Raw genomic sequence first — 21,010 nt, 5'->3', positions numbered from 1 at the left:
AAAGAAATCTAAGGATCTAAATTGTAAGTTTATATTAAAAATTAAAACTTTTTTCAGAAAGATTCTGAACTATTTCTGTTCTTCCTTCTGTGAATCAAGGAGGATGGCTGTGTCCCCCTACTCTCAAGAAGCTTATTTATACTCCTATGAATAAATTACAATAAATAAATTATTTAAAACCAAAGTTATTAGAAAAAAGTATGACTGTTATGGTTTTCTTAAAGTATATAAATACTAAGAAACGTTGGGAAGAATGACTATGAAGTATCATATTATAAAGATCTATACAATGTACTCTGAGTGACTGTTCATTTGTGTAAGCCTTGACCACCACATGTGAAGGATAAAAGCGTGCAATTGTTTTAATTTTTCTGACGGGGAGGATCAATTTTCAAAAGTTTGGTAGATGCTACTGTAGATGCTCTTTGAGCACTAGAAGGAAATATATATTCCGGTTAGTGACCTACTGGATGATTAGTCAAATGCTGATACAGAGTTAATAAAATAAACTTGAATTAATTAACGGGTCACAAGAGTGTCATGGATTAATCTAATCCTAGCCTGAATCCTAGCCCCAGTACAACCCAAATAATGATCTGAACAATCTATCTCTAAGGATGTCTATGCAGGATATCTAGCCCCTAATTTGTTGGTATATTAATTAATTTCCCCCCCTTCATAAAAGCCCCATAATATTAATGGTAGATCAGATATTTCCATCAAACCGGAGACCTCATTTATCATTACAATTCTCTCCCACTAGCCTGTAAACTTAATACTGGAGAGTTTACCCTTCTTGCAATGGATGCCAGTGTAAATCAAAAGCTGTGAATCATTCTTTTGTTTCAAGCATTACTTTTGCCTCTTACAAAGAAAATTATGTAAGAAACATAATAAAGATAAATTACTCACTTTATAAGGGTAATCAATTTTAATTGCTTTTTCAGCAATGGTCCAATTTGCATCAGCTAAAAATCTATCGAATTTCACAATGGAAAATGTGTTGGCCTCCATTTCTGTTATACGCTGAACAGCACTGTACATTCCCGTACGCTTTGGATGAGTAACATAGTTACATAGACCTATGGAAAGGAAGAAAATGGATACATTTAGGTTGTCAATATATTTGTAAGATGTGAAAGAGAATCCCTGACTGAGACTATGGGGTGACTGACTGGCTGAAAGGCCATTTCTGTAAAGTTGCTGGTAGCAGGGTAAAAGTCTTAATCTAAGAAGCCATATGCTCAGACCATTGCCAGAAACCAGAGATTTCACTTTGTAACAGCAGCTGCATGCTGCTCTCACCAGCTCCTCTACTCTGCAGACCCATTTGTTTCCAGTGGCAATTGAATAGGACTATTGGGCTGTTCTTTTCCATAGGGTCTTTTACATGAATATTTATTGTGGTATTCCGAGCAATCCATTTCCCTCTTTTTAAGGTCTCTTTCTCATTAGTTAACTGAGGACTCTTTCAGATAGTGTTTGGTACTGTATTGTAATACTGTGAGTGTTAGAGATTTTTATAGAACTTCATCTTTTCTACAGTTCTGTTTTTTACTCTTCCTGTCTTTTATTCCACAACCACCTTCCTGAGAGGACGTCTACACTTGAAACTTGCTGTGGGTTTTGTTTAAGTGCCTTCAGAACAACTGTTGGGTGAGCAGTACATACACAGCACATTGTGATCCTTCAAGTAAGGCACTTTTGCCTCGTATCACTGTGGCCACTTAGCACAGCAATGTTTTGAAATAAAGGTTTAGTATTCCTGGCAGACATCTAACGGTGCATTGCTTCACCGTTGTGCTGTGGGCATTCTGGGAGCTTTTTCACCACATATTGTGGGATACCTACCAGAAGGAAATAGGATTAGGGTATTTGGAGTCAAACTAAAAACTTCCCATGATTCCTCTCTTTTCATCCCAACATCTAAATGGCCTTGGTGAGCCAGTGACATTTTCAAAGCACTGTCAAGCATCAGGGAAGAAACATTGGTATATGCTACTATCCTCAAGCAGATGATACAAACAGGATGCCGCAAGCATATGTAAAATAGTGCAATGGCTTCAGAATCAGAGTGCTACGGTCACCTGAGGAGGAGGAGATGAAATCAAGCAGATGAGTCTCTTAGATCTTTCACTGGCACAAATTCACTCATTGGACCAACACTTTTAGGCTCGGACACATAGTACTGACTAGTGGGACAGGATAGTGCTGCAGGCCTGTGATGGCCAGCAGCAGTGACAGCACTTTCAGGATGTCAAAAGCCACATTCCTGGAGATGTGTGTAAAGCTTGCCCTAGAGCTCCAGTGGTGGAAGAGCTGCATGCAAGGTCTCTTCACTGTGGAGAAGCATGTGACCACTGCCATCTGGAAGCTTACCACACTGGATTGCTAGCAGTCAGTAGCTAACCAATCTGGTGTTAGTAGATCAATTGTCAAGACTGTTGTCATGGAGACATGTGCTGCTTCCAAGAAGGTGTTGTCCTCTAGGTAATAAAGCAGGGCAATGCACAGGAGGTTATTAATGGTGATGCACAGTTGGGGTCACTGATGGGATCCAAATACCTATTCTTTGCCTACCCTGACCCCCCAGGCCTCTGAGGTCATCAGAAGAACAAAGTATTTCTCCCTGGTGGTGCAGGTCTTGGTTAATCACCATGTTCACAAACATTAATGTGGGGTGGTCTGGAAAGGTCCATGATGCCAGGATCTTTAGAAACTCTGGATTGTTTTCTGTAATGAGAAATTGAACTTCTGCTCTGATGGTATCTATGTACAATAAAAGCGTTACGATTCCTCCAGTCATTCTGGGAGACCAAGGTTATTCCTACTTTCCAGGATTATGAAGCATTTTACTGGACTCCTGGATGGCAGAAAGGAATTGTATTTGCAGAAGGATAATGGAATGTACATTTGGAAGACTGAAAGGTAAATGGAGGAGCCCAATGTCAAGGCTGGATATAGATGAAAAGTATTTGCCTTTGATTATAGCTGCTTGCTGTGTTTTGCACAATTTTTGTGAAAGGAAGGGAGAGAAACTTACTGATGGAGGCAAGGAGTAGATTGGCAGACTTGCAGAAGGTTCTGAACAGCCAGAGGGAAGGCACTTATGAAATGATGCAACTGCTGAGGGGCACAGAGTCAGGAATCTATTGTGCTCCAACTCTGAAGCTACAGGCCACTTGTGAACAATAGATATGCTTTTGTACAAGGTTTTAATCAAGATTACTGCACAAGTATTGCTATGTTCTTAAGTTTCATGTGAGACATTTTAATGAACTGTTTAATGAATTTGTTCACTGAAGGTGAATGTTATAATGAATTGTACAAGATGCAGAAACACAACTGCAAATACTTTTTCAATTTACTTTTAATAAACACAATATACCAATTAAAATGTACTCCATAGTCACAGTAAAATAATTATTAAAAATACATAATTTGCAAATTTTAAAACCCATTCAAAACCTAAAAAAGTTATATAAAACTGCAGTGGGCAGATCACTTTGTGGTTTCAAGGTCACAAGTGTGTATAAGCAAGGTGTTCAAAACTATTCTCTGCAGCTTGGAGGGTGGGATGGGGCAGAAGAGTCTATTTCTTGCAGGTGAGGGAAATAAGGGGGTTTCCTATTGTCCACTGTTCTCTTTGTTGTCCTGAAGCATGGAATGTCTAGAAAAAATGGTTACTAACCTTTTGTAACTGTTGTTCTTCAAGATGTGTTGCACAAGTCCATTCCATTCTAGGTGTATTTGCACTCTAAGCACAGTCGTCAGAAATTTTTCCCAGTGGTACCCATCGGGGTAGCTTGTGGACCCTCTGGTGCCGTGCGCTCATAGCACTGGTACAAAGCACCCAGCTGACCCTGCGCCTCCTCAGTTCCTTCTTACTGCGTATGACAATTGCTGTAACTTCTATCATCCTTTCTTTGGCAAGCTCTCTCAATGATCTTCTCTTTTGCATATTTGTACATGTTATTAGTGGCGAGTAGTTTTAGTGAAAGTTTGTAACTTACTGAGTTATTGGCATTTTTATCTGTTTCCCGGTGCTGAGGCATGCCCTGGTGCCTCAGAGCGATCCGCACTCAAGCTGCCTGAAGTGCCTGCAAGAAGCACGTGTAGGGGGACCATTGCAAGATCCACAGAGACTTTAAGCCTTGCATGAAGAAGGACCGGGAGACAGGTTGAAGTTTTGTCTAGAAAATAACCTATTTCTGGGTGTTGTTGCAGTGAATGGTGTGTCCCAGAATGTGAAGGTATCAGAGGTAAAGGGGAATCATATGCTGTGGTACAGTCCTTGATCAATGAACCACCATATTCTCCAGGAGGGTTGTTTACCTCTCCATCATTCCCAGCAACTCTGCCAATGAGGATCTAACCATTTCCCTGTCCTTTTCTCTCTTCTCTTTTTCATGTTTCAGGAACCCTTCCCTCTACTCTTTCACCTTTTTATCCTTCTCTTGGGATGCGCATACAATTTTTTTCAATAAGTTATCTCTTGAGCTCCTTTTTCTCCTATGTAAATTGGACAGGCATTTAAATCAATGTTAGCACCCCTGTGTGTGTGATTGCCACAATGTGTCAGCTGCTATGGGGGGCTGGGGGGGGAGAGAACAAGTTATTGTCAAATTTGTAGTCACCATGTCAACATTGATAAAATGTTGCTTTTTGTTCGATTTTGGAATTCCACTCCCATAGGTTCTTCCCAGTCTTCAGTGACCTCTGAGATGGTAAGACATTTTCACAGACTTCCCCATTCGGGTAGGATCCCTGGACCTGTGTTGTAGGGCTGGGTGACATAAGAATGGTCATACTGGGTCAGACCAAAGGTCCATCTAGCCCAGTATCCTGTCTTCTGACAGTGGTCAATGCCAGGTGCCCCAGAGGTAATGAATAGAACAGGTAATCATCAAGTGATCCATTCCCTGTTGTTCATTCCCAGCTTCTGGCAAACAGAGGCTAGGGACACCATCCCTGCCCATCCTGGCTAATAACTATTGATGGACCTATCATCCAGGGTGTGTATACTTGTTCTGGCAACTTAGGGAAGGTTAATAAAGACCAGGTGGGCCATGCGCATTAGGGGAATGTGGCTTATTTAAACACAGTGCAGAAGACACAGGCTAATTATTGCATATTTACTTCTACAGGTTGCTGGTGGGATGGGAGTTGGTTGGCAAGAAGCCAAGAGAGGGAGGCTAGTAATTGCATGTGCCCTTCTGCAGGCTGTCCTTATTTTGGATCAGGATGGATAAAAATCAATGATTTAAAAAAAATTTCAAAAAAATCGGATTCTTTTTATTTAAATCGGATTTTTTTGATAAAATGCTTTTTGAGGAAAAACGTTTCTAAAGATAGTTTTAATTACGATACATTATAGCTCAAAGATATCTCATCATGGAATGGGTATTATAAATTCTAATTCTATAGTATGAGACAATATATTCATGTAATGTTTAAGAAAAGTTTTGTAAATGAGTTCCAATAGTTCATGGATTAGGGACCTAATTTTATGGGGTTCCAGGGGCTTCTGTATAGATTATTTAGGTTAATCTTTCTATCTACCCAATGGGACTCAGTGCTCAGTCTAGAAGATACCATCAGAGATGCTTAGTTTTACAGCTCTCAAACTGTGGATTTGTGTCTCCAGAGATAACATGCTTGTTAACAGCAAAAATGTTTTAAAATAAATAAATAAATAATATAGAGAGGTGAGAAATAACAGACCTCAACCCCATTGTCACTCTGCAAATTTGTGAACACATAGTCAAACCTTTACCTCTCTCTAAAAGTGCAAAGTTTCAAAAAGTTCATTGTTGGGGGCACAATAGATCTGGACAAGGAGAAGAAGTCTGGAGATAAATGTGAGAAGGGAGGGACAGGCAGTAGAAACAAAAGTGAAACTGTTTGAGCAGCATATTCCAGAAGTCTTGAGGTTTTTCTTAGGGTAGCCTTCATTGATTTTAGATCTACCATACCATTCTCTCACTAGAAGGGAAAACCTATAATGGCACAGGCTGTAAAAGAGACCTAGTTTAGGAATATTTTAATGAAATTCCTCTACCTGTGAGTAAGACAGGCATGCGTGCAAAATGCAAACAGTGCAACAAAGAAATGCAAGGCCTGATTGCCCGAATGAAACAACATCATGAGAAGTGTTCCTTCTCAGGAGGAAGCTGCGTTGATGATGATGAAGATGAAAGGAACATGTCTGAACATGCAGGATCTTCAGGTTGGTAAACTTTTTTATTTCATACTTCTTTCTTAAGAACTGCCAGTCTTAGGGTTACCATATTTGAACATTGAAAAAAGAGGACACTCCACGGGGCCCCGGCCCCGCCCCAACTCCGCCCCTTCCCCTCCCCCGCCCCACCCCTTTCCCCGCCCCTGGCCCCGCCCAACTCTGCCCCTTCCCTGCCCCCATTCCAACCCCTTCCCCAAAGTCTCCGCCCCTTCCCCTGAGCACCCCACATTCCCCCTCCTCCCTCCCAGCCACACGAAACAACTGCACCAATTCTAAAGTCAGGCACTCCACTAGTATAGACTCCCATGACTTTAATGAAGCTGCTCAGTGGAGGATCTGCCCCAGCGCTCCGTTTTTGGGAGCGGTCAGGACACACAGCTCACACTGTTCTGTTTCCCAGCTCCCCAGATGCCTTGGAGCACCCAGTTCTCCTCCCTGCCGGGTAAAATCCCGGACATTTTGAGCTATTTAATTCTTTAATTCTAAAACGTAATTCTTTATATGTAGTGAGTCCTTTCCTTTCACCAGTTCTTCAGTTTTCTTTCTCCTCATGTGCCCACGATACTTCTCTGCAGATCGCATTTTTCTCAGCAGTGGTTGATTGCTCTTTAAGAAGGCATGAAAGTCTTTATAAGAAGTTTGTCTGAAGTTGTACTGTACAAGTAGAATTCCTTTCAACGACTCAACATTCAAGTTGGTCCTTTCCTTTGTCCACTGGCTTTGCATCAGTGAAAAAATTCGCTCTACATTTGCATTGTGAGAAGGAATAGCAAAGAAAAACTGTGCAATCTTTAACAGTTCTGAATGACACTCAATGTTTTTGGATTTCTCAAAATATTTGGTCCACTTCTGGTGTGCTAGCAAATTACTGAACTCTTCATCACTGTTGCAACTTTCTGTAAACTTCTTCAGGTTGCTGAACTGATCAAAACACTTCACGTCATCAATTTGCATCCCCTTATCGGTCAGGTACTTGATACAAGGTTCCACATCACTCCAATTCGGTGTCTCACTCAGGGTAATCCACCTGAAACAAGAGAAGTCTTCAAGGGGTCTAAGCCACATCTCCAAATATTCTAAGCATCTGCTGTACATATTATTCACTTCAGCACAGAATTTGTCACACTCTTCATCAATTCGCAGTGATCCACCACACTGCTGTGTCTCATCACAAATGGGGAGCTGAGTGCCATACAGCACACCCCAGCCCCAGGAGCTCTGATCCACTTGCAGGCAAGGCAGCCCGATGCCCATCGCAGCCAGAGCTCTGATCCCTCTGCACACTCCTGCCTTTTTCACACTGCCCTCCCTTCCTCCCCCACCAGTCAGTGCTTTTTGGTGACTCCCCGGAGCAGCTCCCCCAGCGCTGCCCCCCACCTGTGCAATCAGCGGCGCATGGTACTCCCAGCTTTGCTGGCATCCCTGGCTTACCTTAGAGCAGGCTCTGGCGACTGCTGCTGCTCCCTGACTCTTCGGCTCTGTTTAAGAGCCGAGCTGCCCTAGTGCTACCGGCTTCAGGCACTTCTCCTACCTGGGCTCCAGCTGAGCTGCTCCTCCTAGCTCAGACTGTAAGAGCCGAGCTGCTGGCTTCTGGCAGCCCTCCCCTACCTCAGGACCCAGAGCTGGCTGGACACGTCCCTTCCCCAGCTCCAGCCGAGCTGCTCGGCTCCGCCCCCTCAGACTTACAGAGCAGAGCTGCAGGAGCCAGCCTTACCGGCTTCAGGCAGCACCCCCCCTGCCTCTGGACCTTGCACCGTGGGAGCAGCTCAGCTGGAGCCGGGTAGGAGAAGTGCCTGGCTGGGGGCTCGGGGTCCGGAGGCTGCCTGAAGCCAGTAGCGCTTGCTCGGGCAGCTTGGCTCTGTAAATCTGAGAGAGGAGGAGTGGAGCAGAGCCACAGGGGGAGAGGAAGTGCCGGCCATTTTCCCGGACATGTGTGGCTTTTCAGCAATTCCCCCCGGACGGGGGTTTGATTGCTGAAAAGCCGGACATGTCCGGGAAAAAGAGGACGTATGGTAACCCTAGCCAGTCTGGACTATTCTTGCATTCTCATATTTGAGCAAAAAATATAGTTGTTACTCTATGGTACTATCATTTTAGATGCAGTTGTGATAAAAAATAAATAGCTGAAATAGGCAGATCTTCCTTTTAGAATTTCACCTTTAAAGTAGTACTGAGTGTCAGTGAATGCAATGAGTAATACTAAATGAGCAGTATGGTAATAATAATTAAATAACTGCATTGACTTATTTTGTTTAGGAGAATCCATCCTCAACATACAGGATTCTGAAGACTATCCACCTTCAGGATCACCATCATTTTCTATAATTTCAGAGTTATCTGCCAATGATAGTGTTTCAGTCACATCATGTATGTCACATAGCCACAGTATATCACCTGTAGCAAAAAAGAAAAAAACCTCCATCATCCAGAAACAACCATAGATAAGTTTGTGATAAGAACCAGCAGATTACAAAAAGATGTAACTGATGAAAAAATTGCCCCATTTGTTTGTGCAACAAACTCTCCTTTCCGTATGACTGAGAACCCACACTTCATTAACATGATTCAGTCATTAAGACCAGGATTCAGTCCACCCAACAGAGCAGATGTCACAAGCAAATTGCTGGATAAAGTGTATGAAAGAGAAATTGAGCAGTGTGCAAATGGTCTAGAGGATAAAATTATTAATCTGAGTCTTGATGGGTGGAGCAATGTCCACAATGATCCTTTGTATGTGCTTGTGTGACAAAAGAAGAAGAGAATTTTCTTCCTTACAGAAACAATTGATACATCAGGAAATCCACACACAGCAGAATACTTACAAGAAGTAGCAGTAAAAGCTATAACAAACTGTGAACAAAAATGAAACCTACATCTATCTACATCTATCTCTGAGTTGTGAAGAATATGTATTAAGATTATAACAACCAACAAGAATGCACTTTTATGTAGAAATCCATGATTAAATCGAGTCTTCCTGACTAGTGATTTAAATCATGACTTAAATCAATTTGATTTAAATCAAATCCACCCTGCTTTGGATGTATTATCCTGTGGCATGTCCCCAAAAGACATAAAGAATTCTGTTAAAAAAGGCAATGGGCAAACCAGGAAAACATGCCGTGCTTCTTTTTGCCAGGATGGTGCCTCGAAAGGTGGTGCAGGAATGGAAGGGTCAAGAGAACCACAAGCTACACAATTTCATAGAGTTTAACGCCAGACGGGACCATCAGATCATCTAGTCTGGCCTCCTGTAAGATCACAGGCTATTAACTTTCACCTAGATACCCCTACATTAAGCCCAAATACTACAGTTAGACCAAAGCATTTCAGCCCTGAGGAAACTTAACTGTGTACCACAGGAAAAGAACAGGAGAGACCAAGATGCCACCACTGTGTGAGGTCCCTAAAATGGCAGGAAACTGATTAGGTGAGATATGCCAGATGACCCCAGCAGGCAAACCATACTGTATGCTACAGAGGAAGGCCAAAAAAAGAAAAAAAAGGTCCCTGTCAATCTGATCTGGGGTCAAATTCCTAAGTTCAAGGTTGAATTTGTCCAACTTTAACTTTCAGCCATTGAATAAAACAATTACTAACCTGTTCTGTAATGGTTATTCTTTGAGATGTATTGCCCATGTCCATTCCACTTCAGGTATATGTGTGCACAGTGCAGCAATGTCAAAAAATTTTCCCGTTGGGGTGGCACATGCACACTCTGCTGCCTTACGCTACTGCACAATGGTGTAATGGGAAGAGCCACCCCCAGACTCCACATCCTCAGTTCCTTCTTACCAGACTCCAGTATAGAAGGGAAGGAGGGTGGGTTGTGGAATGGATAAGTGAAACACATCTCAAAGAACAGTCACAGGACAGGTTAGTAAATGTTTTTCCTTCTTCAAGTGATTGAACATGTCCCTTCCACTTCAGGTGACTCACAAGAAGTTCTGTCCAGCTGGGTTTCAGAATCTATCTGAACAATGACTGAAGAACTACTCATCCAAACTGGGCATCATCTCTTGAATGCTAAAATATAGCACACTGAGTAATAAAGGTTACCAATGACAAGTTGCAGCTCTGCAAGTGTCTGTTATAAGTACTCAAGCCAAGCCAAGCCAGAAGCTGCTTGAGATCTTGTACAGCATGTTACGACTATGCTTGGAGAGGGTACATTGGTCATGTCACAGGACAGATGTATGCAAGATAAAATCATCTGTATTGAGACTGGAAGGCTCAAGAGATGGCTTCTCCACCCCAAAGAGATGCCTGAAAGAAACTGAAACATCCTGCCCACAACTGACACGAACAGCTGGGATGATCATCTAAAAGACTGAGTGCTATCCAAATAAGAGGCCAACACCCTTCTAACATCCAATGTATGAAGCCTCTGCTCACTCTTATGATAATGGGGCTTAGGAAAGAAAGTCGGTAAACATATGGGTATGACGGGTGCAGTCACAGAGACCCCCTTAGGACTGTCACTTGATGTGCTGAGACTACCTCTGAGCCCATTTTCTCTGCCAGTTTGGGCCTTCAGAACCCTGCCTTGTTGAACCAGACACGCAAGCCTGCTGCAACACAGACTCAGAGTCTGAACCACACCCCCAAAGCTGCAGACTTAACTGAAAACAGCTTAAGAAGTGCTCCTGTCTCTAGCACCCAGACACCCAGCTCCCAATGGGATCCAAACCCCAAATAAATCTGTTTTACTCTGTATGAAGCTTATACAGGGTAAACTCAAATTGTCCGCCCTCTATAACACTGATAGTGAGATATGTACAGCTGTTTGCTCCTGCAGGTATTAATTACTTACTCTGGGTTAATTAATAAACAAAAGTGATTGTATTAAGTATAAAAAGTAGGATTTAAGTGGTTTCAAGTAATAATAGACAGAACAAAGTAAGTTACCAAGCAAAATAAAACAAAACACACAACGCTAACTTAATAGACTAAGGATTTAGTTACAAATACTAACTTATCACCCTAGATGTTATCTCAGGTACAATCCTTTTCAGACCAACGTTGTAGTTTATGGCCTGAGTCCAGCAATCACTCACACTCCCGTAGTTACAGTCCTTTGTTTCAGTTTCTTTCAGGCATCTCTTTGGGGTGGAGAAGCCATCTCTTGAGCCAGCTGAAGACCAAATGGAGAGGCTTCCAGGGCCTTTTATATCCTCTCTTGTCGGTGGAAGCCCCTTTGTTCTTCTGTGCAAAATCACAGCAACAAGATGGAGTTTGTAACCACCTGGGCAAGTCACATGTCCATGAATGATTCAGCTTTCTGCAGGCCGATGCCACTGTTTACATGTTAGTTTGAACGTTTCCAGGAAAGTTCAGATGTGGATTGACATCTCCCAAAGTCCATTGTTAGTTAATTACTCCTAATTATCTGAATCATCCCTTCACAATATGTTGACCAAATCTCCCTTATGTGTTTCCTACAACAAACACTTCAAATACAAGCATAGAGCCAACGCTCATAACTTCAGATATAGAAATAATACATGCCTACAAATAGGAAGAATATATTCAGTAGATGATAACCTTTGCAAAGATTTGTTACATGGTATATCTAGCACAAAGCATATTCCAGTTATGTCATATGCTTATGAGTGTAAATATTTCCATAAACCAGGGGTAGGCAACCTATGGCATGTGTGCCGAAGGCGGCACGCGAGCTGTTTTTCAGTGGCACTCACACTGCCCGGGTCCTGACCACCGGGCCAGGGGCTCTGCATTTTAATTTAATTTTAAATGAAGCTTCCTAAACATTTTAATAACCTTATTTACTTTACATACAACAATAGTTTAGTTATATATTATAGACTTATAGTAAGAGACCTTCTAAAAACGTTAAAATGTATTACTGGCACGTGAAACCTTAAATTAGAGTGAATAAATGAAGACTCAGCACACCACTTCTGAAAGGTTGCCGACCCCTGCCATAAACATACAGAATGCAACGTCACAATGGGCTTGACTGAGGTGGAAGTCCATTACTAGTTTAGTCAGGAATTTCGGATGTGGACCTTGTATAATAAAAGTAAAAAATGTATTTAATGAAAAAAGAGGGTTTAAGTGAGTTCAAGTGTAAGGGATAAAGTCAGAAATAGTTACAAACAAATAAGAGTGAAAAAAATTTCTAGTGCCTAAGACTTAACAAAACTACAGTCTTCATTCAAGGTAGGATTCTTACCACACCTTCTTCCTGCAAGATGACTGACCACACCCTTGGTCAGAATCTCCCACAAAGTCCAAGCTTCTCAGTTCCTTTGTCTTCATGGATGAAAGATAACTTGCCATTTTTTGCCCCTCTCTTTTTATAGTTTAGTGAACTTGTGAAATGTATTCTTTTCAAAGTTCAACGCCTCTCCTATGAGAAAAGGTGCCATTGTATAGAAAGCAGATGTGGTGGGACGTAGCAGGCGACCATGGTTCTGTGGGAGATCAGGTCAAGATCTGGAGGCAGTGTCAAAGGAGACCTGGCCGAAAGGCTCAGCAGATGGCAGTGAGGCCACGCCAGTGCTATGAGTATCATGCTTGCATTATCCTGCTTGAGCTTGAGCTTGAGAAACGCCATTGGAAGAAGTGTAATGGAAGGATAGACATACAGCAGTTTGTCTTTCCAAGACAGTAAGAAAGAGTCCAGAGATCCATTACTGTGACCTGCTCTAGAACAAAAAAGATGGCACTTCTTGCTGAGACAAGTAGCAAACAGGTCTATGTAAGGGACCCCCCCAGCCAGGGTTGAAAAATTTATCTCACACTGTCCAGACTCAGAGACCATTCAGGAAGATAGGAGGCTTTAAAATGAATTGTATCGGTGATACAAACCTCCCAAAGACGTATCGCCTCTTGATAGACTCTGTCTGATCTGACCTCTCTCTGCCTATTCATATAGAACATTGCCTCAGTGTTGCTCATGAGGACCTGTAAAGGGCTTGTCTACACTACTGCTTATGTCAATGTAACTTACATCACAAAGAGCTGAAAAAGCCACCCCGCTGAGTGACGCAAGTTACATCAACCTAAGGGCTATCCACACCAGCGCTAAGTAGGTGGGATATGCTCTCTCGCCGACATACCTTCTATCTCTCGTTCAGGTGGAGTAATTATGCTGATGGGAGAATGCTCTCCTGTCAGCAAAGCGCATCTTCACCAGACACACTACAGCCGTGCAGTTGCGCTGATGTAGCACGGTAGAGTAGAGTAGCCCAGTGTCTCTAACTTGCTGTAAGGGTGAAAAGCCCAATAGGCAATGAACAGATTAATAGCCTTGTGGCACAGCAACGACTCACCGACGCAGCGCCTCCTGCTGGTTGTCTCAGGAATTAGCTGTTCCAGCCTGGAGCACCCTCTGCAGGCTGGTGTCTTGCCTGCCGCAGGCCCCCATATCCTTCCCGGACCCCATTGCCTGCTACGTCAGGGTTTTGCCCCCAGCAGTAACCCACAATCTGGGTCTCCCCACCCAGGGGAGCCCCCAACCCTATATCCCCACCTTGCCTCAGTGGCTACTGCCAGTCACCATCTAACCCCCGCTCACTGGGGCAGACTGCAATCTGTAAACCACTCATCATCGGCAAGGGGGGTTAGGACCTGCTGTCTTTGCCTATCTCTGGGCTGCCCCTCTGCAGCCCCAGTACCTTTTTGACCTTTTTGCAAGGCCTGCAGCCTGGGGTTTTACTAGGTTGGAGCTCCCCAGCTCCCTCTGCCCTTCCCCAGCACTGCTCCACCACAGGTACCCTTTTCAGCTCCTAGGTAGCCCAATCCTTCTCTCTCAAGAAGCTAGAGAGAGTGTTTCTCTATCCTTCTGGCCCACCGCCCTCTTATAAGAGCCAGGTGGGCCCTGATTGCATTGGCTACAGCTGTGCCTGCTTTCCCAATCAGCCCAGCTTTTCTCCGCCACAGTCCTCTCCAGGGCTGCTTTAACCCCTTCTGGGCCGGAGTGGGGTGACCACCCCGCTACAAGCCTGCAACTCCCACACATATATATGGAGAGTCAAATAATGATAAGACCACAAACCTTGAGTTTGTAGGTTTGCTAGCTGAGCTCCCCAACCCAGAAAAGAAGCATTCATAAACAGAATGAACGTGGGAAAGGGAGGGGCAAAGGAAACTCCAATATCCAGGAGATTGGTACTCGACTCAGCACCCTGATGTGCTCTTTAATTCACCACCAAGGGCTAGTCTACACTACCTGCCCGGATCAGCGGGTAGAAATCGATCTCTCGGGGATCGATTTATCGTGTCTCATCTAGACGGATAAATCGATCCCCGAATCGACGCATGTACTCCCACCTCGTCAGGAGGAGTAAGCGCCGTCGACGGGGGAGCCCCGGCGGTCGATTTGCTGCCGTCCTCACAGCAGGGTAAGTCGAATAGGATACTTTGAATTCAGCTACGCTATTCGCATAGCTGAATTTGCGTATCTTAAATCGATCCCCCCCCCCACAGTGTAGATGTAGCCCAAAACAACTAAGGAACCTGGCAAAGGATGGTTATAAAAATGTTCATAGTCTTGAGAAGGAACATGATACCTTCTCTCGGTTCTCTTAGCTTTTAGAGCCAGAGAAGATGGTGTTTGCCACAAGGAGTTTGTATACTCTAGTGTGGCATCACTGATAGGTATAGCCATTCTAAAAGGCACTGCCAAACCCAGAATGTCCAAAAGTCTGTAAGAATTCTCCTGGACCTCTTCAACAGGAATATCAAGAGAGGTAGTTACTCTCTTTAAAAGACCTAGGTAAGCCAAGTAGTCATCTTGCACAGGCGAGGAATCCCAAGCAGCTACAGTTTCATCAGGCAATGAGGATGATGAGTGCAAAGGAAGTTGAGGTTGAGCCTCCTGCAGTGTAGTAGGTGGAGGTTCCGGAGCTTTACAGGCCTTTAGAGTTTTGCTTGGTACCGACAATAACCTCTTGGATCCCCTTATGTGAGCTAACAAATCATCTGCTAGGATATCTGAAAGGCTGAAGAACCAAGGGAGGCATGCCCCATGGGTTCCAGTAGTGCCATGGGTAAAACATAGGACCCCAGCAACAACTTCTCCAAGTTGTTTTCGCTGTCTCTGAAAATCTGTTGGGTACCAATAACAAAACTCCCTTCATGAAGGAGAAGGTAGTCATCTATCTCAGCATAAGAGTCTACCTCAGATTTCAAGGAAGACTCTGAGTTGCCCAATGATAGTGGTGCTGTGCCAGGTGGTGCCGAGATCTGAGGTCATCACTCTGGAAATACCAGTACTGGACTGCACTGGTCAAGGAAACACTAGACACTTGACACTTTAGCTCCCCACAATAGTGAAGGCTGATTATAAACCTAAACTAAGTCTGTAACCAGGGCTGGGGAGCCGCCAGTACTGGCTAAGCTATCTCCTGTACCATCAGGAGTCTGCACTGAGAGGCAAAGTTGGTGTCATGCTGCTGCATAGGCTCCCAGTATTGTTGGTACAGAGGTATTTTCCTGGTGCTGATGGTGTTACACGGAAATAGTTGGTACTGTAATGGAGTTTGATCTCAATACCCCAGGCACCGATGCCAGAGTTAATGACCCCTGATTCAAAAATATCAGTACTGGGGAAGATCTCTTTTCTGAGGATGCCCTACCCTGTCCTCCTGAGTGCTTACTGGTGGACGTTACTGGAGACCTCAAATATCTAGTGGAGATTAGTCTCAGGTCCTTGAATGATTCTGACCGCTTGTGCTTCTTTCTGGCACTGGGGAAGGAGACCAGAGCCAACATTCTGAAGCAATGTCCACAACAGCACTCTTCACCAATGCCAAAGTACTCAGTGCACATCCCAAGTGGGAAGGTTCAAGCAAGCAGGTGCACGGTGGCTTCCATGAGGATATGGTGCAGTCTCACCTCTCTGTCCTCTTTTGTCCAGGGCCTGAAACCCTTGCAAGTCTGGCAGTGGTCTCTAATGTGACCCTCACTGAGGCACTTTAGGCAGGTGGAATCATGGTTACTCAATGGCATAGCTTTCTTTCTGCAGGCACAAAGCTCAGGAGACTGAGGCAAATCCTAGTACAGGGCATCAGCACTCTATAGATAAGAGGGAATCAACACTTCAAAAAAATAACAAAGAAAACCTATATTAAACTGCTAACTAACCACTGACTATTTTACAGAAAAAGAAAATATATTCCCTGTAAGGGGAGAAACTTTCAGAAGCAAGACAAAGCACTCCAACTTCCAATTAGAGGCAGTAAGAAGGAACTGAGAAGGATCTGGGGTGGCTCTGTCCTCTATACGATCATGAAGCAGCACAAGGCAGCAGAAGGAGCATGCACTGCCCCAATGGGTACTGCTAAGGAAAAAACTTCCAACTGTGGTGCACTGGGTGAGCATATAGCCGAAGTGGAACATGCAATCACTGGAAGAACTTGCTATGCCTTTTTCAGCCTCTGTCAGATTGAAAAGCCCTTCTCCATCAGATATCTTTTCCCGTGTAACTATCTATACCCAGTGAAAAAGTCATCTCTCAACCAATTCTCTGATAAGGTCAATAAGTTGAGCCCTTTAAGCCTCACATTGTAAGGCTTGTTTGCCATCCCCTTGATCATTTTTGTGGCCTTCCTTTGAACTCTCTCCCCTATTTCCATATCCTTCTTGAAATGGACATAGTTTTCCAGTAGTGGTCTTACCAATGTTCTGTACAGAGAAAAGATTACTTCACCTCTTCTACCTGATACTCCCTTTATATAATCAAGGATTGCATTAGCTTTTTACCACAACTTTGCACTGAGAGCTCCTGTTCAGGTGATTATCTACAATGATCTCTAAATCCTTCTCTGAGTCACCTCTTTCCTAGACAAATTCTCCCATCCTCTAAGGACAACCTGCATTCTTGGTTCCCAGTTGTATTACCTTGCATTTGGCTGTATTAAAATGTATTTTGTTGGATTGTGACCATTTAACAAGGTGATTCAGATCATTCTTTACAAGTAACCTGTTCTCCTCATTATTTACTGTCTCACCAATCTTTGTGACATCTACATAAATTTACCAGCAAAGATTTTATATCATCTAGATTGCTCATAAAAATATTAAATAGCATTCAACCAAGAACCAATCCCTAGGCAACCTCATTTGAAGCAACCCTGCTCATTGATATCATTTTGAGATCTGTCACTAAACTAGTTTTTAATCCATCTAATGTGTCCCCTGTTAATTCCATATAATTCAAGTTTTTTAACTAAAATGTCACATGGTATTAAGTCAAATGCCTTGGAGAAATCCAAGCATACTATATCAAAACAGCGACAAAAAGTCCTGTGACAAGGTGCCACAGGACTCTTTGTTGCTTTTTACAGACATGGCTACCCCTCTGATACTATATCAAAACAGTTGCCTTTATACATTAGACCTGTAATCCTGTCAGAAAAAGACCACAGTTTTGTTTGACAAGACCCACCTATATTTTTAGTCTGTATTTCTTTGCTGATAGTATTCTGAATTAACCATTCCATTATTTTACCTGGGATTGAACATCAGACTAACTGGTCTATAGTTTGCTGGGTCATCCCTATTACCCTTCTTAAATACTGGAACTACATTGGCAGTTCTCCAATCCTTTGGAATTTATGCTGTTTCCCAAGATTTGTTAAACAGGAGAGGTTACTCGCCTTGTGCAGTACCTGGAGCTCTTGGAGATGTGTCCCTTTGGGTGCTCCACTTGAGGCATGCCTGTACCTTCTATCAGAGGTTTTTGGCAGCAGTGCTCATTTGGTCTGCTTATGCACCTAGCTATCCTCATGCCCCACACCAAGGTTATACACCTCTACCCCGATATAACGCTGTCCTCGGGAGCCAAAAAATCTTACCGCGTTATAGGTGAAACCGCGTTATATCAAACTTGCTTTGATCCTCCGGAGCGCGCAGCCCCGCCCCCCCGGAGCACTGCTTTACCGCGTTATATCCGAATTTGTGTTATATCGGGGAAGAGGTGTATAGGGCTGCGACAGAGGAACCACCCTCAGTTCCTTCTCTACCACACAGTCCCATGGTGACAAAACTCCAAAGCAGAAGGAAAGGAGTGGAATACCTATATGGATACATATCAGAAAGAACTCCAGTTACTGTACTCTCCTCCTTCTTTGAGTAGTGTTTCTATGGGTTCTCCACTTGAGGTGACTCCTGGCAATACCCTCTAAAGGAGGTGTGAGCTTTGGAACCCAGTCTAGAACTGTTTGCAGAACTGAAGGTACCATTTACTCCAGAGGCATGCAATAAGGCATAGTGTCTTGAGAAAGTGTGAGCTGAAGCCCATGTAGTAGTTTTTTGGATTTCTGTGATAGGATCGTTTAACATCTTTCAGTCAGGTGATAAATGTGGACTGCAATCTGGTAGAATGGACTGTGACCTTAAGAGGGCATGGCACATTAGCAGCAGCGTAACAGGAGAAGATGCAGCCAGAAACCAACTTAGAAAGTCCCTGGGTGGCCAATGGAACCCCTTTAACTCTGTCTGCAATAGACACAAATAGCCTGGGAGAAATTAAAAAAAGGTTTAGTCCTGTCCAAATAATATATTAGCAATCTCCTAATGTGTAAAGTCTATAGGACAGTACCCTCCCTAGTCTGATGAGGTTTAGGATGGAAAACCAGCAGATGAATAGCTTGATTGATATGAAAGTCCAAGATTAATTTGAGTAAGAACTGTGGGTGTGGTTGGAGGCATCTCTTGTTCTTGAAGAAGACAGCGTAAAGGGGATCAGCCATCAAAGCCCCTCATTCACCAATCTTTGAAGTAATTGCCACTATAAAGGTGGTTTTCATGGCCAGGTTTAAATAGGTACAGGTAACTAGTTGAAGGGAGGTTTCCATCAGAAAATTAAGAACTAAGGTCAAGTCTGGAATTGGGGTGGGCTCTGACATTCAGAAAGAGTCTGGATAAAACTTTGATGAAACTGGAAGTTGCAAGGTGTGCAAATACCAAGAAACTTTACACAAGAGAATTAAATGTTGTGATGGCTTCTAGGTGAACTTTAATGGAGCTCAAAGACAGACTTCCTTGTTTTAGAGAGTAAAGATATTGTAGAATGTCCAAGATACGAGACTCAATGGGAGATAGGTGGTGGTGAGTTCCCCTGTGGTAAAATCTTTTCCATTTCTGAAGGTAAGTTTTCCTGGTGGATTCCTTTCTACTGTTCAACATGACATCTTGAACCTCTCTGGCACAGAAAAGTTCTAATCCCAAGAGCCATCTAGGTACCAAGCCCTGAGTCGTAGAGCGTTCAGGCTGGAGTGACAAACATTCTCCAAATCCTGAGTGAGAAGACTGGGCCTCAGCAGGAGATTGATGGCTGGCTAGCAGAAGAGGCAAAGTAGGTGAGGAAACCACATCTGTCTGTGCCAGATTGGTACAATCAAGATTACTATGGCTTTGTCCTGTCTGATGTTATTTAGAACCATGGGGATTAGCGGCATTAGAGGGAAGTAGTACAGGAGACTTCTTGACCAAGAAAAAGAGAAAGGCATCCCCAACCTCCCTTCAAACAGAATTTCACACATTTCCAGTTGACAATGGTGGCAAAAGGGTCTATGTTTGGAAAACCCTGGTAAGAAATATCTGTTTGAGTACCTATCTGTCGAGTTCCTGCTCGTGATCTTGAGTGAAATGTCTGCTGAAGTTGTCAGCTATGGTGCATCAGAGGCCAGGCAAATAATCTACTGAGACTAGGACTAAGTGGACTATGCACCAGTTCCATAATCTGATTGCTTCTGAACAAAGGAACAGGATCTCACTCCACCATGCTGATTTATGTAAAACATTCTGGCCCTGTTGTTTGTCATTATGCAGTCAGACTGACCTCTTATCATGGGGAGTAAGTAGTAGCAAGTGTATCTCAGCACTGAGCACTGAGCTCCAGAATGCTGATATGTAAGGCAGACTCCTGGGCAGACCATTTGCCCTGGATAGTTTGGTCCCATAAATTATCTCCCCATGCTAGGAGTGGGAGGGGGATGGTGGAAGGAAAGTCCAGAACACACGTTGTCCAGATTCTTCTATCAGTTGAAGGATATTAGCACACATCTGGGAATAGAGAGTAATTTGTTCAGACTGTCTGTTGAGGGTATAAACTGTCCTGAGCAAGGCCTGCAAACAGAGTAGATGTAAGCAAGTGCATGCCATGACAAAGGTACATGCTGCCATGTGCCCACGGAGTGGCAGCCACAATCTGACAGTGACCATGTGCTCATTTGGACTCATGTGATTAAGTGTGTCAGAGTGAGAAATCTGTCCTCTGGTAGATAGGCTCTGGATGTCATGGCATCAGAGTAGCCCCTATAAACTCTATCCACTATAGAGGTAAGAGGGAGGATTTTGCGGTATTGAGCTGAAGGCTGAGAGTGTAAAATAGACTTCTTTACCACTGATTGAACTTCTACGTAGGGATACCCTTTTAGAAGCCAATCATTGAGATGGGGAAGACAATTACTCCCCATTGGTGAAGCTGTGCAACAACTACCACCATAATTTTTGCAAACACACTAGGGATGGTATACTCTGAAAGAGAGGACTCAATGCTGATTGCTGTCCTAACATATGACAAAGCAAGGGGATCTCTTGTAAGAGGGACGTATCATGACATGAAAGTATGCACCTTGAAGGAGAGGGTCATAAAATAGTCTCCAAGATCCAGGGATTGAATAATACTTGTGAGTGCTACCATCTTAAATTTCTGTTCTTTGACAAAGGTATTCAGCATCATGAGAACTAGAATTGGCCTTCCCCCCACCCTCCTTTTTGGGAAACAGAAAATAC

The 21,010-nt window shown here is 43.4% G+C and overlaps 1 protein-coding gene across 1 annotated transcript in view; it reads right to left on the bottom strand.

Annotated features, from left to right (window-relative positions):
* The window catches only part of LOC128836108 (sodium/hydrogen exchanger 10-like), a 234,686-nt gene that overhangs the window by 139,278 nt on the left and 74,398 nt on the right, over positions 1–21,010 (bottom strand). The window contains exon 11 of the mRNA XM_054026125.1: positions 913–1,082. Coding sequence (XP_053882100.1) covers positions 913–1,082 — 170 coding nt within the window. The remainder of the gene's footprint in view (positions 1–912; positions 1,083–21,010) is intronic.

Source organism: Malaclemys terrapin, chromosome 4, assembly GCF_027887155.1.
Source record: "Malaclemys terrapin pileata isolate rMalTer1 chromosome 4, rMalTer1.hap1, whole genome shotgun sequence".
NCBI lineage: Eukaryota > Metazoa > Chordata > Testudines > Emydidae > Malaclemys > Malaclemys terrapin.
Note: the sequence above shows the minus strand (reverse complement) of the source record. Positions and strands in the feature narration are given on the sequence as shown.